At 42.1% G+C, this 20,873-nt stretch overlaps 1 protein-coding gene across 1 annotated transcript; it reads left to right on the top strand.

Annotated features, from left to right (window-relative positions):
- Nucleotides 1-3,164: 3,164 nt before the first annotated feature.
- tmem168b (transmembrane protein 168b) lies at nucleotides 3,165-19,107 on the top strand. Its single transcript, XM_084059318.1, has 8 exons — nucleotides 3,165-4,027; nucleotides 6,322-6,465; nucleotides 8,113-8,491; nucleotides 10,119-10,202; nucleotides 12,155-12,430; nucleotides 16,385-16,527; nucleotides 17,214-17,488; nucleotides 18,546-19,107. The coding sequence occupies exons 1-8, from the start codon at nucleotides 3,759-3,761 to the stop codon at nucleotides 19,091-19,093; spliced, it is 2,118 nt and encodes a 705-aa protein (XP_083915444.1). The 5' UTR covers nucleotides 3,165-3,758; the 3' UTR covers nucleotides 19,094-19,107.
- The last annotated feature ends 1,766 nt before the right edge of the window (nucleotides 19,108-20,873 follow it).

Below are 20,873 nucleotides of genomic sequence, written 5' to 3'. Positions count from 1 at the left end.
ATAAATCAGGCTTCATAGGTTTACCTTACAGTACCTCACAATATCTTCACTACGTCCCTCATTACCTCTTTACCTTCCTACTTACTTGTGACACTGCTAACCTATTGTCTTTGTAGCTCGTAAAAGACAGTTGTATATTATGCTTGTGGCACTCATTTCCTTTTTCCAAATTAAGATTCTAATATATTGTTTGATAACAGCACTAATGTTGTCACTTTAACTTAAAAATGAAATCATAAAATATACATATATGGATGTACGTATATATACCTTCCTGCCACTGCAGAGGGCTGACCAGAAGACATAATCCCAGAGTTAGCCAGTTTAAACATTTCATGATTAATAGGATTCTGTAATAGCCTACTATTTAAGTTACCGTAAGCAACTTAGAAACCTTGAAAACTTGGTTGTTGTGGAAAAAGGGGAGTTTGTTTGGGTCACACCTCAAACTCCCCCTTTCCCCAACAACCAAGCCAGGTTTCTGGGGTGGTTATGTGGACACCATAATGTACTTGAATTAACTCATTCAGTGCCACATTACGTCTTAAGACGTCCGTTTTTTATCATAAGCCCTGAGCGCCACGTGACGTCTAAGACGTCACAAAAAATAAATACAAATAAAAATTAAAAAACATTTTTTATTATATTTATTTTTTGAAAAAAAAATTCAGAACCCAAGATATCATGATTTGAAGATTTGCTGCTCCATTCACTTCTTGTTTAACTTCTTACTGAAAAAGGCTGTATCTCGGCTCCTGAGCACTTTTTTTTACAATTAAGTTTTGGCTCTGGCACTGGGACAACACAGCCAGAAATAAGTCTAGCACTGAATGAGTTAAAGGTCATAAACTTCCAGAATAATTCATTTTGGCATCCCAGAACCCTCCCTCTAAAACACAGTTTTGAATATAATGATACTATATATTAAATACTGTAATAGTATCAATGTAAAGGGTGAAAGATATAGTCCTAGCCAGTAGTTTTGAATGTTGGCAGGCTAAAGTCTAATTTATTGTTCCACAATGTAGCTCCCAAAATAACAGATCTTTTCACTTGACAAGTATAAATTAGGCTTATATTTGCTGTTATGTTTCCAACTGCCAAACATCAGCTTCTCATAACAGAGCTTATGAAGTCTGCTCATCACTGTTCATACTGTATAAACCTTTTTGGTTTCACCTGAATACAAGTGTACAGGTAGTATATGGTGTATGTGGTCTTTTTGGTTAAGACAAAAAGTTTAAGGTTAAAATGTTAAAGCTCTATATTCTGATGGTAATCATTACTATAGAGTGTTCGTTAAATAACAGGGGTCTCCCCCGTCTCTCCAGCTCTTTGATAAACAGAACATACATTTTCAGGTGGGTTGCCAAGTTGCCAGTGGTGAAAAAGGTACTCGGAATGTTTTACTTGAGCAATACCACAATGAAACAATACTCTGTTACAAGTAAAAGGCTTGTATTCAAAAGTTTACTTGCGTAAAAGTACAAAAGTATTGGCATCAAAATATACTTACTGTACCAAAATAAAATTACTCATTATGAATGGCCCATTTAACATTGTATTTCAAAACTTGTCACTCATTTTTACAAAACTAGACTATCTACAAGCTTGTAGAGCAAAACTTGTAGATAGTCTATTTTCAAATAGCCGTTAATGTATGTTTTGTAAAAATAACCTAAAACAGCAAAGTAACTATTAACTAAAGTTTTCAAATCATTTTAGTGGAGTAAAAAGTACAGTATTTGCCTCTGATACAGTATGTAGTGGAGTAGAAGTATAAAATATCACAAAATTGTACAGTACTTGAGTAAATGTACTTAGTTACTTTCCACCACTGAGACTGGCTCAAGTTTTATATTTAAAAGCTGAAGATAGGTTGTATGCCTCCTTAAAGGAGATCAGGAAAAATACATCTGCAGCCATATGTCTTGCAGTGATTTCTGCACCGGTCTTCTTTGTCTACAAATATACATTTTACACTGTGAATTATTTGTAAAGCATCTGGTGTTTACAATGGGTTCAGTACTTGGAGTTTTAACTGGGATGTATTTTTAGAGCACTTTTTGTAAACAAGAGAATAACAGTTGCAACAATAAATCAAGTGGAAATTGGAAGTGAGCTTATTGCAGTCTATATTATTGTGGTCACTATTATAATTATAATAATTATTGGTATTATTATTATTGTTTTAAAGCAACTCGGAACTTAATGAATAAAATGTTATTTTAAACATTCTGTATGTTACAGGATGTTAATGATGTGAATGGGCTGTGGTACTCATTAACCTATTCTATATGGTCATATGACGGTGTCACAAAGGGAAAATTGTTGATCTCAAGCTCGCAAACTTGTAGATCTGCTATTTTTGAAAAAGATGTATATATATTTTTGAACATTTTCAACATTTGCACACACATGAGTTGCGCTCATCGTTTTGGTATCTACACTATAGACCCAGACCTTGCAAAGGTCCAAGCAAATTAAATGTTTTAATAACTGGAAAATAAAATAGTGTTTATTTTTTTTTTTAATTATGCAGGGGACCCCGTGGACCACTAGCATATCAACCAATCATCAAGGACCACCCTACCCTAACCCCACCTCACCACAACAACATTTCTATACTATAATTATTTTGTATTCATTAATTTATTAATATTAAATTTAACATGTATTCTCTTAATGTCAGATTAATAGTATATCAATATTTAATTTCAAGCTTTTCCCCCCACACGATGCCTAATTACATTAGTTAAAAAAGTCTTACATTTGATCGATTTAAAATGTTTAAACATTGTTGATATATTTAACAAAAATAAAGTTTGTAACAAGTTGTGAGCTTGTAGACCTGCTATTTTCGAAAAGTAGATTAGAAGATTTTGGATTAATAATTTGATTCAATATTACTTATCTACAGACTAGTAAAAGTACAATATTTGCCTCAGCGTTGTGGTAGAGATATAGCATATCAAGGAAATGGTACAGTACATAGCGTAATTTAGTTACTTTCCACCATAGTTTATCGAGAACAGAAAGCAGTTTTATTATTGCAGAGCAGCTGTTGCTGTTCTGTTGAGAATCAGTTGATCCGCGTGACCGTGTCAAAGCGCTTTGTCCCCGCAGGCTCGCCGTAGCTGATCAAGTTTACTATAACAATGATGGCGCCTGTCATCTCAAACTTTCCCCGAAGAGTGACAAACTTTTCGGGCTGACATGGCGCGGACGTCCATCCCCCTGCCTCTTCATCTGAGATGACCGCTCACCTGGCAACGTCTCAAACTTAACCGGACATCAGATGGCAAAACAAACCGTATTTATTCGCTAAAAAACGGCGATCTAAAATGCCAACCAACCACCATCATCAACAACCCGGCTATAGGAGAGGAAGAGACCATGGAGTTATAGCTAGCGATGATGGACACAGTTTATAAGTTGTGTGTTGAGGATTCAGCCACTCAATCACAACGTCATTTAATGTCGTTTTGAGGCGTATGTTTTTTTATTTTGTAAGTTTTCAAGCACCACCTCCGTATTGTAGAAGAAGCACAGCATAGAGACAGATTTTTTTTGTTTTCATTCTCCTCTTTCCTCCCTCCAGTACAGTCTTAATTTATGTTTTATTATATACAATTTGTTTAGTGTTTTTTGTTGTTTTTTAAGGCGTTTAGAGACGGGGTAGTATACATCTATTATAGGGGTGAATATATATATATATATATATATATATATATATATAGGGGTGAAAAAGGAAGAGAATGTGCCGCTCTCTGCGGTACTGTGTCAGCCACTGTTTACAGGCAGCCATGAGCAGGTTAGACGAGGTGAACGGAGAGGTGAACATGTGGTCGTCCGTCCGCCTGCTGGGCTGGCTGTCCGGCTTCAACCTGCTGGTGGCGCTGTGCCTGGGGCTCTACGTGCGCTGGGAGAAGACCCACGACCGGGAGGAGGAGACCACCATCCTGGTCATCGCCGTCCTGGCTCTGTTCGTCCTGGGCATCGCCAGCATCTTGTACTACTACTTCAGGTATGTGTATTATAGGCTCTATTCACACAGCAGCCATATTATGACGACATTCACAGGTGTTACCATACTAATGAAGGCTCTGTTCCATTCTGGTCAAACAGAGTCAAGTATGTATAGGCTCTATTCACAGCAGCCATACGATGAAGACATTCACAGGTGTTACCAATGATATTAATGAAGGCTCTGTTCCATTCTGGTCAAACAGAGTCAGGGTGCTGATATTGTGCATGTTGGCCCACTGGAAACACCAGTGGGTCTACAGTTGGGGTCCAGGGACCCTCATGGGCTTCCAAATGGCCCCTTGGTTCCATTTGTACACTCTCAGAGTTATGGGGGTCGTGGAAACCACTGTGCTAGACTAAATGGAACAGAGAGCCTTCATTAGTATCATTGGTAATACCTGTGAAGGAAGGGATAATATGGCTGCTTTGCATAGAGCCTATTGTATGGCCCATGGATCACAAGACCGTGCTGTCATGACATTATATGACAGTCACGTATCAGAGCTAGGCATTGTACTACTACTGCAGGTCTGCTGCCACTCTTTATTGTCTCCGCCAGGCCGAAAGGCATGGCCGAGACTGTTTTGCTCCGTCCGTCCGTCCGTCCGTCCGTGTGTCCATCTATCTCTGTCTGTGATCAGCTAATCTCCGGCACCGTTGGCTTGATGGCAGCCAAACTGTGCACACACACTCCCTGGATGCCAGAGCAGAACCCCTGCCCCCAAATGTATCACATGGGCCTGTTATAGTGCCACCAGGAAGCCGCTTTTTGCAAAACATTTCTTTTCACAGTACTGTCTCCTACAGATTTTATCCAGATATCACGCAAATCGGTACACAGTATCTCTATAGTCATTAAACTAAACAGGTTTTTCATATTCCATCCTGATTGGCTAAGATTGGCTTTCAAACTTTGCAGGAGTGCTCTGTTTTGAACAAAATGCCTCAAATCATGAACACAGCGGGCAATTCAATTCAATTTTATTAAAGTGTCAAATCACAACAAGTTGTCTCAAGACACTTTACATGTAGAGAAGAGACCCGACAATCCCACCCTGAACAAGCAATTTTTGCTACAGTGGCAACGAAAAACTCCCTCTTAACTGGAAGAAACGTCAGGCAGACCCTAGGTTCTAGGGTGGCGGCCTTCTGCCTCGACCGTGTCGGGGGAAAGAGGAGAGAGGGGGAGAGACAGAAAGAGAGGCAGAGGAGAGACAGAAAGAGATACAGTGCAGGTAGTAACAGTAACAATAGTAGCACATATAATAGTGTAAGATATATATGATAGTATAATATAGTACAGCAATAATGTGTATGTAGTATATAATGGTATAATATAAGAATGTTAAGATAATATATAGTATAGTGGTATAGTGCAGTGTAGTAGAAATCCACGGTCGTGCTCCATGGAGAGGCCCGGTCCGCAGTCACAGTCTTGAGCTGCAGCTGGCGGTCCGTAGTGACAGTCCATGGACCTGCGACGTGGGAAATAAAAGAAACTCCGGGGAGCGGGTCCCCGGTTGTAGAATTAGTGGCAGGCCTTACTAGAGCGTGAATCCGTACAGGGTTAATTACGATTGTACCATTGGGACACAAACCCACACAACCAAAGGGAGGACGAGAGGAGAAGGGGGGGCGTGGGGGTGGGCAGGGGATGGGAGAGAGGATAACTATAGGGTGACTGAGTCTATACACTTCGGCTATAGGCTTTATCATAGAGAAAGGTTTTTAGTCTAGTCTTAAATATACAGAGTGTGTCTGCTTCACGGACTGAGACTGGGAGAAGGTTCCACAGCTGAGGTGCCTGAAACTTAAATGCTCTGCCTCCTGTTCTAACTTTTTTGGGGTTTCCTGGAGCCGTAAGCATTTTTTCATACTGTGGGCGCAGTGGTGTTCTGGCTGGTTTATAATGTCTGCAATGTCTGTGAAATTTTGCTCGCACATTCGCACTACGTTGAGGAACAAATGCCATCATCCAAATCCTTTGAAAATAGCAGATCTACAAGCTCACAATGCGTCACAAGCTTGTAGATCTGCTATTTTCAAATAGCCATGGCTGAAGTGGTTAATGTATGTTTTACAAAGTAACTAGTAACCACATTTTACAAATAATTGTAGTGAAGTAAAATATTTGCCTCTGAGATGTAGTGGAGTAGAAGTAAAAGTATGTCATGTTATAATTTTATAACTGTGTTTCCTTTGCTTGATATTTTGTGTAAAGCACATTGAATTGCCTTGACGTTATAATGTGCTATACAAATAAAACTGCCTTGCCTTAATGCTTTGCTTCAGCATGGAGCGGGTGGGCAGGGGTCTGCTGCACCTGTGGTTCGGCTTCCTGCTGGGTCTGCTGTGCTTCCTCAACACCCCGGAGCTCCAGAGCGACGTGAAGGAGCAGGCCACCTGCTACCTGCTGCTGGCCAGCCTGCTGCTGAGGTACGGTGGATTGATTGAATACTTTATTAACAGCTTGCAAAAAAGTACAGATGTACAGTTATACAATAATGTTAAAAGGATAACACAAAAAGCCCTGAGGGCTTGTTTCCATTGTGGTCCTGTGTATTCAATGCAAATCATCAATTCTAGGCGCAACATAAGTATATTTACTAGCCTGGGCAGCGTTCCTTTTCGGGTATATGATCCGGTCGGGAGCGGACCGGATCGCGACAAATCAGAAAGACGTCTCACCCCAAAATAGGTCCGTCCTATAAAATCCTTGATGCGGCGTAGTTTAGCTTATTTTTTTAATATAAATGTGAGCGTACTTTCCGGAGACTATTTAGCGTCTGTATTATCCGTAGTATCCCACGGGGAAATTCTATTCCATTTATATAGGGATTGGGGAACCAAAACAAAGCGCCACCGCAAAACCGGATCGCGACAATCCGGAAAGAGGATTCTTTTTTTTTCTTCTTTTTTTTCAGTAGGCGTGGCCTAGACCGGTTCATATGGGTCTTTAGTAACGCATACCAGGCTTTCCTCCGAGGTGGAAAGACTGATGACGCGAGGTTAATATTTACAGAAAAAGAGGGGGGGGGGTCATTTCCTTTGGCAAGCTAGAAGACTTGTCTAGGTCCATTTGCAATGTACGGGTGCTCTTTTATGGCGGTTTTGAAGGAGGTTAGGGAGTCGCACCTTTTGATGGCTGATGGTAGAGCATTCCACATTTTGGTGACAATAGTAGAATGAATTCATCCCTATGTTTGTGCAGAATCCAGGGGGAATGAGATCAGTAGAGCTCCCTCTGGTGTTGTGCCTGTAGGCATTATTCACTCTTTTGAAGTAGTTCCACATGGGCTGCTATAGAATTATCTTGCTGCTGCAACAAGCTCCATTGACAGCCCAGTCATGAAACAGAAAAGTCCTATCTGATTGCATTAAACGATGATGAACTCACCAATACTGCACATCTACGGACAGCTTGGATTATCTTCTTTGTCTCTGTCAAGACTTTGTCTAATAAAAATCCACCACTCATGTTATGAGTATCTTTTTGTCAATAAACTCTGCTTGATATGCATGAAGTAGCTGAAGTGAAAGTACTCATTATGCAGAATGATAATTTTAGAATCATGTGCGTCTAATTGGACTAGAATTATTGATCATTAAACACTGAGGCTATTCGAAAGTAGCCGATGCGTTGTGAGCTTGTAGATCTGCTATTCAAATGTTTTTTTAATCATTAATTAATCGCAATCGAGGAAAAACTTTGAAATAAGACTCATGAAATTATAGCAGTTCCCTTTTCCAGAAGGTGGCATAAATATTTCCTGTTCCGTGGTAGGTTCCCATAGCTTTGTTTGAATGATTGTCTCCGCACAGCAGATTTGAGCTGGAAAAACACAACGCAATAATACCTTCATATGTGTTTCCTCCAGTTCAAATCGGATGCTGAGCCAATCAAATGAAACTATGACCAGCAACAGGAAATATTTATACCACTTTCTGGAAAAGGTTCTGGAACCAGGCACTAGACCCCCATACAAGATTTGTGTTAAAACGTTTCAAAAATATTTAAAATGTTTTACTTTTTCCCCCCAATATTTTTTTGAAAATTGCAACTTGACGTTCTCTTTTCATAAGGACGCTCTGGGCCCTGCTGGAGCGGATGTGCGGGTGCACCAGGCACCGGCCCGCCTTCCTCACCTCGGCAGAGATCCTGGAGCTGGCGGGCTTCGCCGTGGCCAGCACGGCGCTGCTGCTCTCCCACAAGTCGGTGAGCGTGGTGGTGTTGGTGGTGGCGCTCGCCACCGTGATGGTTTCTCTCCGGACGAAGGCCCTGCTGGCGCTGCCCGGCCTGGCGTGCTTCGGCGTGGTCACCGGGGTGCTGTTCTTCAAGTCTCTGGCCGTGGCCATCAACCCCTTCGCCCTGGCCTGCTTCTTCAGCCAGCTCCTCTGTGACCCCCTGCTGGACGTGTACTTCAGTGGCTTGTCGGTGACTGAGCGCTGGCAGCCGTTCCTGGTGTGTATTAGAGCAGTGTTTATCAACCTTTTTGGTGCCAAGGCACACCTGGCATAGCCAAAATATCCCAGGGCACACCTAGAATTTAGCGGCTGGCCCTGGGTGCATCTCTTCTTTGCTGGTGGAGCTCTCATCATCTTGTAGTAATAATACTGAGTGCCAAAGCATGTACCCTGTGCCCCTTTTATACAGTACCAGGTAGGACAACATATTTGCATTCCTATGGGTGATGGTCGCTACACTGAATGGCCGTATCGATTGACGGACAATCACCGCTATTGTTCTCGAGGGGCTGGGTTCACACTTTCTTCAAACGTCGCGGCACACCTCAGCAGTACTCGCGGCCCAAAATTGGGCCCTTTGCCAGGGTTGATAAACACTGTATTAGAGCACTGCTCCCCAAACAGTGGGTCTGGACCCATTTGTGGGTTGTGGACCGATTTTTGTGGGTTCGCAAGTAAATGTCCCCCTTTTTTTGTTTCTTTTTTTTAATAAAGAATATTGACAGTTTTTTTTTTAAAACAAATTTCAACATTTCATAAATAAAATAAATAAAAATGTCGATCTACAAGCTCACAACGCGTTGCAGCGTGGTGTGAGCTTGTAGATCTGCTATTTTCACTAGTTTGGGTCCCGGGGAGATATGAAATTTCTCTTTTGGGTCTCCAACTAAAACGTTTGGGAACCACTGTATTAGAGCAGTGGTTCTCAAGCTGTTCTTCTGCGCCCCCTTTATCCGTTTTCTGAATCCAAACACCCCCTGTACGTGACAAAATTTTGCTTAGAAAATATTGACATCAAAAGTCACAGTGCTGATGTTCAAAATGAAACGGCATAATGGCAAATAAGTATTTACTTTCTATTCAGTAACAGTTGTGCTAGTCAACACTACAGATGAACAGGTACACACAAAGTCTGTCAATGTTTTATCATTAAACATAACATTCCACTCAGGGCCGGACTGGGACCAAAATTCAGCCCTGGCATTTTGGTCCAGACCGCCCCCCCCCCCCCCCCGGGCCGTTTTGTCAACGGGGGGGGGGGGGTTTCACTGCTTCAGCCCAGCCCTGCACATGAACTCTGCAGCCGCTCTGAGGCCCCTGCTGGAAAGCATCCCGGACCAAACATAAACGTAACTAATAATTGGGCCGCGCGACCCGGAAATTACCGTAATAATCCTAAAACAGGAGCGAAAATATTTTTTCCCCCAAAAAAAAAAAAAAGTTTTTTTTTTTTTTTTTTTTTTTTTTTGGGGGGCCCAGTGGCCCACTGGCCCAGCGGCCCACCGGGCATTTGCCCGGTACGCCAAATGGCCAGTCCGCCCCTGATCCACTCCAATGCAACTCCTTGCAACTACTTGCAACCATTATCCCCAATGACAGTTGCATTGGTGCGGTCTGGCCTTAACCGTACTGTTATATAATATCGGTTGGTGCTGTTCATTAGTCATTTGTCATATCTACCCTGTGCAAGGTTTTGTTTACAAAGCCTAAAGGGCAAACAGAAATTGTATTTGTAATTATATGTTCCCATGTTCAAAGCCAAATAATACACAATTTAATCATTAATCGCAATTATCTGTGTGACTGAATGGTGGTTTAATATGTGATGATGGCGACAACCCTAGGTGTGGCGAGGCTTGTGGCGTAGGCTCTCTCTGCTGCCTCTACTGGTGGTGGAGCTGACTTTCCTCATCCTGGCCAGCTCAAAGGTAGTATTCTATGATTAAAACTACTTTATTGTTATTTAAAAAATGTTTGAAGGGGGAGGGTCAAACATCACAGGGTGGGTGTGAAGCATTGTCTGTTTAGAGTAGTTAAAACAAAATCAGGCATGTTGGTTTATTAAAATGTCTTCAAAAGGTTTCAAAAAATAACGAAAATAGCCGTTTTACAACCTCAACGTGTTGAGAGCTAGTTTTTATATTGTGATGCTAAGACATTAAAGCTAAAGGGATAACACAAAACAGTCCTTGGGCCTTGTTTCCATTGTGGTCCTATGTATTCAATTCATCAACATGACATGGCATAAAGAATTAACATCATCAACACATACAAACACTATATGTACAAAAAGGGGGAAAAGGAAAAAAGTTAATGACGCCTCCTTTCGCTGGGAATTTACATGTACCTCCCATAGACTGTATAAATGAGATGGACAAACCCACTCCGCTGCTTTCTACAGACCGAAAATGAAGCCGATTGTTCCAAGACTGTAGGTCCGCCATCTTTCAATACGCGTCAGAATGAGACCAGACCATTATTGGTTGGGTAGCTTGTCAATCAAGAGCGGGGGGGGGGGGAATGAATGCTATTGGTTGTGTAGCTTGTCAATCAAATCATCCTGCCCCTCCTAGAGAATAGCCTACTTTATCGTCAATTTTATAATAAATAGGACCATAATTTAGCAAAACGCATATCCTGATGATTGAAAGGAGACTTTAAACTAGCGACTGGAAGCATATAGAATGTATGACATTTTTTATTACAGTAAGAAAATCTAGTCTAAAGTTTGTCAAAAAACCCATTCACTTGCGTTAAAATTAATTCTTTCTGACACCGCAGGTCGGCGCAGGGTAAAACAGCGCCACTCTGGCCATTTTGTCGGCCTCATCGTAAATATCTAAGACTTGCCTTGGTACCTCCCCTTACCTCCTTACCTCCTGATAGGTGTTTTTTTTTTCTGGCCAATTTTGAAATAGACCAGTGATACACATCCTTTAATGGATGGTGTCAGGGCATTCCACATTTTTGTGGCACATTTGGGTGGTACCAGATCGTGGTTGTTTCCTCTTGTGTTGTGGGTGTCACTCACTTTGGAGAAGTAGTTAGACAGGTATGAGGGTGTTGGTGGCATTGTCCCTTTGTCTATCTTAAATGCCAAGGAAGTATGCCTACTGTAGTCATATCAGTTTGTTTTGGGAGGTCTAAAGCTTAGTTTTTAGTGACATTGTCGGAGAACCAAGAAATGCATTTTGGAGTTTGCTTAAGAGCTGGAGAGACGGTGGAGACCCCTGTCACTGAACAAACACTATATAGCAATACTTACTGTCACTATAGAATTTAGATCTATTTACCACTTGATCCCAAGCATCCCTATTCTGAGGAAAACACAAGCAAAAATAGCAGATCTACAAGTTCACATTGTGAGCTTGTTAATCGGCTATTTTTGTCAAAGAGATTTGGTGTAGAGGGCAAAAAACATGTTAAATATCTCTATTCTGATGGTAATCATTGAGTGTTTGTTTCTGTAACGGGGGTTTCCCTGTTACAGAAACAGCTCTTTATCAAACAGAACAGGCATTTATACCAATTGTATCCAATCAGGAGAGAGAACTCATACAGGATAAACGAGTGGAAAGGAAGTGATGACTCAAATAAGTGAGCAGACACATTTTAAACTGCCTGGAACACTATAAAACTGAAGCTTATAAATGGGCACTCTCTCCTGATTGGCTGAAACTGGCAACCCACCTGCAAATATTTGTATGTTCCGTTTAGTGAAGAGCTGGAGAGGCGGTCACAGCGAGTCCCCTGTTACTGAACAAACACACTATAGTACTATCAAAATATAGACTATTCTATATTATAGAGCTTAAACTTCTTAACAAAACTTTTAGTTTGAACCGAAAACACACTTATTGCCACTTTTTCCCCTTTGCAGCTCACAGACCTGGAGCAGTGGTACGTGATGATCCCGGGCTTCGTGCTGTGTGGGCTGTTCTGGTTGATCTGCCACACGGTGTTTGTCATCACGGTGTGGGGCTTCCACACCAAACTCAGCGAGTGCCAGAGGCTGTGCTCCAACCAGAGGTCGGGGGTCAGCGGCCTGGATAAAGTCATGGCGTCTAAGGGCATGAGACACTTCTGCCTCATCTCTGAACGCCTGCTGCTCTTCACTCTGGTGGCTACCGGCATCCTCGCTGCTCTCTCATGGCAGGTAGGTTTTGTTTTGTTGTCTCCGCATTAACCCATTAACTCTCTCAGTGCCAATGAAATAAAAAAATGATTGCGAACTGTGCCAACATTTTTCTTTTTTTTTTTTTTAAGTAAAAAAAAGTGCTTAGGAAGCGAGATACAGCCTTTTTCAGTTATAAGTTAAACAAGGAGTGGATGGAGCTGCAAATCTTCAGATAATGATATATTGGGTTCTGAACACTTAAAAAAAAAAAAAAAACTCGGGATTTTTCGTTCTGGCAGGGAGGGTATTCAGTAAAAACTCGGGATAACTCGGGGTCTGGCACTGAGAGAGTTAAGACCGGGAACGCATCACGTGTCATTTTTAGATTTCTTTGGCTATTCAAAAATAGCAGATCTAGCGCTACGAGCTTGTAGATCTACTATTTTTTTAAAAATCATGAAAATGTGTGCAAATCTTTGAATATGTATTTTTAACTCAGATCTTTTTACTTTCTACAAATGTCTTCTAAATCCTAACGTTTTTTTGAAAAAACCTATCTTGCTATAAAATCAGTGTTTCTCCAACTTTTTCTTGTCAAGGACCACCCAAAATAATATGTATTTGGCCGTGGACCCCCATCTCAAAATATATTGTTCCAGGGACCCCCCCAGAAGCAAAAATGTATGCATATTCAAAGATTTGCACAACTTTTTACGATTTTTCAAAAATGGCAGATATACAAGCTCATAGCGCGGCACTCGGTGCCGCGCTATGAGCTTGTATATCTGCTATTTTTGAATAGCCAAAGTATGAAATAATGGTTTAAGTGGTTACACAGATGCGTTCCCGTTCTAAATGGATTAAGGCCGGACAGCCGCAGACTTATGTTTTCGCTCTTATCTGCCCGTCCTTGTGTCTGTGAGCACCAGTCTTCGGCACCGGTGACACCGATCGGCGTGAACCTTTTGCAGGCACACTCCCAGTAGGCCAAGAAAGAACCTCCACCCCAAATGTTTCAAATCGGCCTCATGGTGTCACTATAACAGGGCCCTTCACGTTCTGGCACTATAACTCTTGAACCGCAGGCCGTACAGTCAATATTCCTGGATTCTTTGAATCGCAACTCCACATACAGGCCACGCCAGGCCATTTTGTGTTTTCTTTATTTTTTGCTACTACTCCCTCCAGATTTTGTCAAACTCACACAACTTGCTACAATAGTGATTTGTTTTTAACTTCCACTTTTACAGAGGTTGACTTGGCACTTGAGTTTTTTATAAACACTTTTATTTCTATTGTGGATGCACACGCTCCTTTTAAAACGTTGAGAATTAAGGATAAGGTCTCCCCTTGGTTCTCACCTGCCTTAACTGCTTTATTTAATGAAAGGAACAGATTATGGTCTTGTGCAAGGCGCTCTGGAGACCCAGCTCACTGGGCCTGTTTTCGAAAAATTAGAAACAGATGCACCTCTGCTCTTAGAAAGGCTAAATCCAGCTATTATTTAAATTTAATTACGTGCTCTCTGGGTAATCCGGTAAAATTTTGGAAAGCAGTGAATTCCCTCAATAACAACGCCTCCTCTGCTCTACCTCCTCAAATTAACAGCATTAACGGGTTAATCTCAGACCCCTTGAATGTTTGTTCCGCCTTTAATTCACATTTTGCAGAAGCTGGGCACTTGTTTACCAACACCTACAATGGACCCCCACTCTCCACTGATCTCAGCAATCTCAGCGATTTTAGAAATAGCACAACGGATCAGTTTTCCATTCAACCCCTCTCTACCACTGTTGTTTTGGAAGCCCTACTTAATATCAATTACAAGACATCAACTGGAGAGGATAATCTGGACCCCTTCTTTTTATTGACAGCAGCACCTCTTATTGTAACACACATAACACACATCTTTAATCTTTCAATCACAACAAGTCGTTTCCCACATATCTGGAAATTAGCCCATATCCTTCCACTTCATAAAGGTGGAGATAAACAAAATTTAAATAATTACAGACCTATCTCTAAATTACCCTGTCTTGCCAAAATCCTGGAGTCACTTGTAAATTCTCAGCTCAAATCTTTTCTCTCAGATTTCTCAATTTTAAATATAAATCAATCAGGTTTCAGAGCTCACTATAGCACAATAACAGCTGTCACCCTAGTTACTAACAATATTTTAACTGCTCTGGACAAAAAACAACACTGCACCGCCCTTTTTGTAGACTTATCTAAAGCATTTGACACAGTACATCACAACATATTACTTCATAAATTGCACAATATTGGTTTTAGCAGAGGAGCCTCCGATTGGTTTCACAATTATTTATATGATAGATACCAATCGGTGAAGTCCGGGAGCACTCAGTCGGAGTTCCAGCCAGTCTCCATGGGTGTCCCCCAAGGCTCAATTTTAGGTCCCGTCCTTTTTACACTTTATATAAATAATATTATCTCAACTCTAAATGATTGTCATGCACATCTTTATGCGGACGACACGATTATTTATTGTGTTGCTGACTCAGCCCAGCGTGCCAATATGAAGCTGCAGCTCGCATTTAATGCACTCCAGGATGCCCTGGTTGAGCTTAGGCTTGTACTCAATGCAAGCAAGACCAAGTTCATGGTATTCTCCAAGGCTAAAACTAAAACCACCAACCGTGACAATTTAACTATAAGCTCTTCAAGTGGCTCTATAATTGAGAGGGTCTCAGAATATAAATACCTTGGCATCTGGCTGGATGAAAAATTATCTTTTAAATATCACGTTGAAAACCTTGTCACAAAACTAAGACAGAAAATTGGTTTTCTCTATAGGAATAAAGCGTGCTTTCCTGCCTCCTGCAAAAAAACTATTATTGAAGCCACTTTTCTTTCTGTGTTAGATTATGGGGACATTATTTATAGGATTGCTGCCCCGTCGACTTTAAAGCACCTCGACACAGTATACCACTCTGTCTTAAGGTGGGTAACTGGTGACAGTTATGGTACACATCACTGTACTCTTTATGAGAACGCAGGTTTATCCTCACTCTCTGTGAGGCGTGATAAGCACTGGTATCTATTTATTTTTAAAGCTATCTCAGGAATGCTCCCCCCATATATTTGTAACATGTTGGATCGGAAGCCTAGTACCCACCAGACCCGTTCGAGTGACTTCCTGACGCTCAAGGTTCCATTTGCGAATTCAGAGCTAGGCAAGGCAGCATTCTCTGTCAGTGCTCCATCTGCCTGGAATGAGCTTCAGAAGTCTCTAAAAATCTGTTTACTGCCCTCATTGGGTCAATATAGAGCAATGGTTTCCAGCACCTTTGTACCAGACTGTAACTGTTTTATTTCATTTAATTTTCCTGTTCTTTCTTTGAAAAACTGAGTATTTCTATTCTCTGATTTTAATTATTCGATGTATGTAAATGTATTCCTGTTGATTATGTTGTATCTCGGCTACATTGAAAATGAGGGCTTGCCCTCAACTGTACTCCGAGTTGAAATAAAGGTTATGATGATGATATATCTGTGGTCACGTGATCAAGATGTATCTGTAAAATGTGTGAATGGCTCGTATATCATATGATGTCATATCATGATATGATTCCTATCACAAGCTAAAAAACTAATATAAGCTTTAAATTGAAACATTATTTTTTTTATTTTTTGGGGGCTTTTATGCCTTTATATATAAGACAGTAGGAAAAACTGCCCTCAACTGTACTCCGAGTTGAAATAAAGGTTATGATGATGATATATCTGTGGTCACGTGATCAAGATGTATCTGTAAAATGTGTGAATGGCTCGTATATCATATGATGTCATATCATGATATGACACCAACCCGGACCGCCATGCTGCGGCCCAGGCCTGAAACATTTATTTTTATGCATATATCAGTTTGGTATGCTTGCGTATGTCTTACTCTTGGTTGCTGCATTTTGCTGAACATAACTGATTGAACCAGTGGTTTGACTGACCCATGTAAACATGGTGTTGCTCTTGCAGTCCTCCAACAGCTTGTTTGTCAGTGTGTTCCTGCTGGTCCTGCCCCTGGAGTCTCTGTTCCACGGGCTCTTCTATGAGCTGGGCAACTGTCTGGGAGGAACCTGCGTGGGCTATGCAGTCGTCATACCCACCAACTACTGCAGGTAAGACCTCATTAACCTCTTAAACCCTCTCTCTTCAACACGGGGTCCCTGACTCCCCTTTGGGGTCCTCAGGGTTATTACAGGAGAGCTGCCAAATCTTTGTGTGGTAGGATAAAATGATTACCCCCAAAACATTTAAATTAAATGTCTGAAATAAAAATGCCGCTAATTAAAGAAAGAAAAAAGGATGACAATAATCCAAATATGGTGAGCTACAGTAACTTTGAGTTTCAGGGAAGGCTTTAAAAAAAAGATAATAAATAAATGTGTTATGCAACATAATTTCACACACTCTATAGACCATATTCACACGGCGGCCATGTTTCTATGAAGTCAATGAAAGTAGCCACCCCGGGTGGCGGCACTTTCAATGTTAAATTCCAATATGGCCGTCGTGTGAATATGGTCTATATAGTGGAGTCCCTGCTTTGTCTCTCTCTCAGCTAAGAGGTCCTTGGCCTGAATAAAGTTGAAGACAGCTGGACTAGACTTAGTAAATTGGACTAGTTTTCAGGAAGTGGAATGCTGAAAGCCATATTTTAGTTGTAAAATCCATATTAATGCTTTAGAGGTATGCAGAGTGAAAAAAAACGCTAGTGTTGTCATGGTTTAGCTTACCAGAAAACACATTAACCACACAAACCTGGAGATTTGTAATTGTAACTTCTCTCTGTGTGGTGTGGCAGTCCTGACGGCCAGCCCACGCTGCTGCCTCCGGAGCAGGTGCAGCAGTTGAACCAGCGCTCTACGGGCATGCTGAACAACGTGCAGCGCTTCTTCTCGCACCACCTTATCGAGACGTTCGGCTGCGACTACTCCACCAGCGGCGTGGCCCTGGAGGCCCTGCAGACCAAGCTCAAAGCCTTCCTGGAGCTCCGCACGGCCGACGGACCCCGCCATGACACCTACGTGGTCTTCTACAGCGGCCACACCCACCGTTCCGGGGAGTGGGCCTTGGCAGGTGAGAATTTATTACATTTCTGTACGGTTACCACTATCGTTTATTTTCTGAACAAATATTCTATGGATTACTTTTCATATTATAATTGAGAAGCCTGTTTTTTAATTCCTCGGTTTTAAGTGCTTGTAAATATGTCACCTGTTAACCCTGTAATTTCAACCTCTTCATGTTAGGGTTATGTTAGATATTACATGTTAGGTTACATCACTTTAAGTGAATAGTGGCTGGTGCATATGTTTAGATGCCTGTCAGCTTGTCAAACTATGCTGCACCTTAAAGTAATACTAGGTAACCTTTTCAACAAAACTAAAGTTAAATTGCATATCTTTTGTGAGTGGCAAAAGTTTCACAACACCCACTCCATTAATTTCACCCCGAAAGCCTTTTATTTATATATTTTCTCGGGGGGGGACTTTCCCGCGAAAATGACGTCATCTGGCCGGAAAACGGAGGCGGAAATGCACCGATTTCCTGTTTGGCCAGGAACTACCGCGCTAATAACAAAATGGAAACTCATGCTGATTTTAAGAGATTGTATGATTTGAAGATCGAAAAACAACAGAAAAAGAAATTAAAACACAGCTCACGGTAACTAAAGCTCCACTGGCTAAGAGAAACGATCCACAGATAGTATAAAACAATTAAAAGAACGCTTTTCGAAACGCTTCACCGTCTTCCGGTGAAAACAAATGGAATTCTGGGTAACAGAGGATAAAGGAACGGCCTGCAGTGACGGTAATGACCAGCAGAGGCTGCTAAAAATCGTTGTTTGTGGACCTGCACTGTATAACTTTAAGTCGAAGGTGAAAACCAATGGCGTGCAGACCTGACGTGAGATTGGAGCTTTGCCTACGCTCACGTCAAATTGACGACGGATTGATGGATGCCGACAGTTGCGTTGAGATGAGATGAGAGATGAGTGATAAAATGAGGGCCAATGTGTGCAGTCGGTAATGGCAGTAAATAGTAATCGTAACTGTAGTTTGCAGGCATAGCTGAGACTCCAGACCATGATTTTGTGGATCTTTGCTGGTCCTTGTGTGTGTTTTGCCATTAGGAGGAGACACACTCCGCCTGGACCAGATCTTGACCTGGTGGAGGGAGAAGAACGGCGCCTCGTGCTCGCGCCTCATCCTCGTGCTGGACTGCGACCACTCGGTGCAGTGGGTCCGCGACGTCCGCAAGGCGGAGGGCCTCTACGCGGCGGTGCAAGGCGCGGAGCTGGCCCGGCCTCGGGACGTGGAGCTGGAGGACGCGCCGCAGCTCGGCGACTTCACCGCGCAGTGGGTGGAGTTCAACTGCAACGCGGCCAGCGACATCCAGTGGTCGGAGAGGGGCCGGGCGGTCCGGGCCGCCTACGGCGTCTCCAGGCACTGGAGCGACTACACGCTGCACCTGCCCACGGGGAGCGACGTCGCCAAACACTGGCGGAGGTACTTCCCCCGGGTGACCTACCCGGTGGTGCAGCTGGCGCTGTGGTGCGACGGCCTCAACCTGCTCTGGGCCTGCGGCGTCTGCCTGCGGTGTCTCCGGAGGATCAAACTCAACTGGTTCCCGCCGGGTATACTAGACACCGGCCAGGGCTTCAAGCTCGTCAAGTCCTGAAGAAGAAGGAGATTTGCACACAAGGTTCTTTTGCTTTATGTAATGAAATGAATATTTTTCCACAACTCACGAATATTTTGTAAAAGTCTGTTTTTTAATATTGATGTACAGACATGTGGCAAATTATTGGAAGAACCAACATACGGTGTCTTAGTGAGATGTTTAGCCACCACGAGCTGCCAGAACAGTGTCACAAATGTGCCTTGGCATAGACCAGTGGTTCCCAGCCTGCCGTCCGGTAAGAAGGGGGGCTGTAACGAAAAAAGGTTGGGAACCACTGTCATAGATTGTAAGTCTCTCAGGGTCCGATGTTACCTTTTTTTTTTTACTGGCCCGGCAGGCCAAGTACTTCTCCAATCTACAGTACCTGCCCCATCTAAATTTCGACTTGCTCTGCCTAAGCAAGGGCGATGTGTCCTTTACCGGTGGTGCAGCGTATGTATTTCTCTCACAATATACTTCTCAAATCCATGACCTGTTGATTGTGTGTAAAAAAAGAAATACTTTCTTATAGAAATACTATATTATCTATTATATCGATCATATTTAATTGTAGATGAGAATTTGGTTTCAAGTTCCAACTATTAGCCTAACTTATTTGAAGCATGGGCTGTTAAAGCAATATGGGAGAAATTCAAATGCATCAGACTCTCAGGGTTCCTTGAGGGGGTTCCAAATGGAACCTTAAGGCCCCTGCATGCTACTATGGGTGCGTTCGGAAATTACGCACTGGAGCACACTCGCCTATTAGTTTGTATTGGCCAGTGCGCTCAGTGCTGTATTTTCGAACGCGCCCCAAATGAGGTGGTCACCCTATCATTTTGTGACCACCGAAATGGTGGTTTGGATGCTAGGCGCTCATAGTCCGGTGATTTTGGTTAGTAAAAACATGTGTTGAGGTGAGCGGTGAGTCGCTTATCACCGCGGCTCAGTGACGTCATGTTGTAGCTTTCAAACCACCGCGGTGAGAGGGTGATCACCGAAAATGGTAGCGTGTGCCCCCCTTAACAGGTCTGTAGCAAAATGTGTACAACATAAAATGGACCCTATGGGTCCATTTGTACGCTCTCAGAGTTAAGGTGGTCCTTGAAATAAAAGTTTGAGAACCACTGGAATATCTTGGAATAAATACAAATTCCATTAATAATTGTTAAAGTGCAACTACAAGTTAGTAAAATAATGTAAAATTAAGAGTATAAAAACTGTAGTGCAACAGCAACTGAATCATTCAAAATATTACTTTAAATGACATCATGTGATAAATGACATGGTATCGGATTGGCATAGACTGGCATACTAGCCGATACCAGCATTTTAGGAAGTGCAGCCGATACTGGTATCGGAACAACTCTAAACTGAATTTAAAAACTGTATTGGACTATATTTATTAGACTATTCTGTCTTGAGTGCACCAGTGATTTGATTTAAATGGCATAATGTCATCAGTCGCTTTGCAGAACAGGACAAAAGTTATGTACTCGACCCAGTACTCGAGTCAAAGTATAGAATCTATATATACAATGTCCTTTTCGTCCATTCTTATATCAAAAGTCCCTAAAAGGCCAATCTTAATTACTTCCTGTCAAATAATGATAACGTACTGCGTGATGACATAGATACTCTTATGAATATAAACAAATCTTAATTTCATTCACCTGTTTGATTCCCATAGCTCACGTTCCTCCAAACACACCTGATTTTAATTAGAGCTCCTCTGTTTTGAATCTCATTAAAGATGACATCCAGACGGTGTATTGCTCATTTTAAACTTAATCGGCGC

The sequence above is a fragment of the Gymnoscopelus microlampas genome (genome assembly GCF_963454915.1).
Source record: "Gymnoscopelus microlampas genome assembly, chromosome: 6".
Taxonomy (NCBI): domain Eukaryota; kingdom Metazoa; phylum Chordata; class Actinopteri; order Myctophiformes; family Myctophidae; genus Gymnoscopelus; species Gymnoscopelus microlampas.
This window is presented reverse-complemented; position numbering and strand designations above follow the sequence as displayed.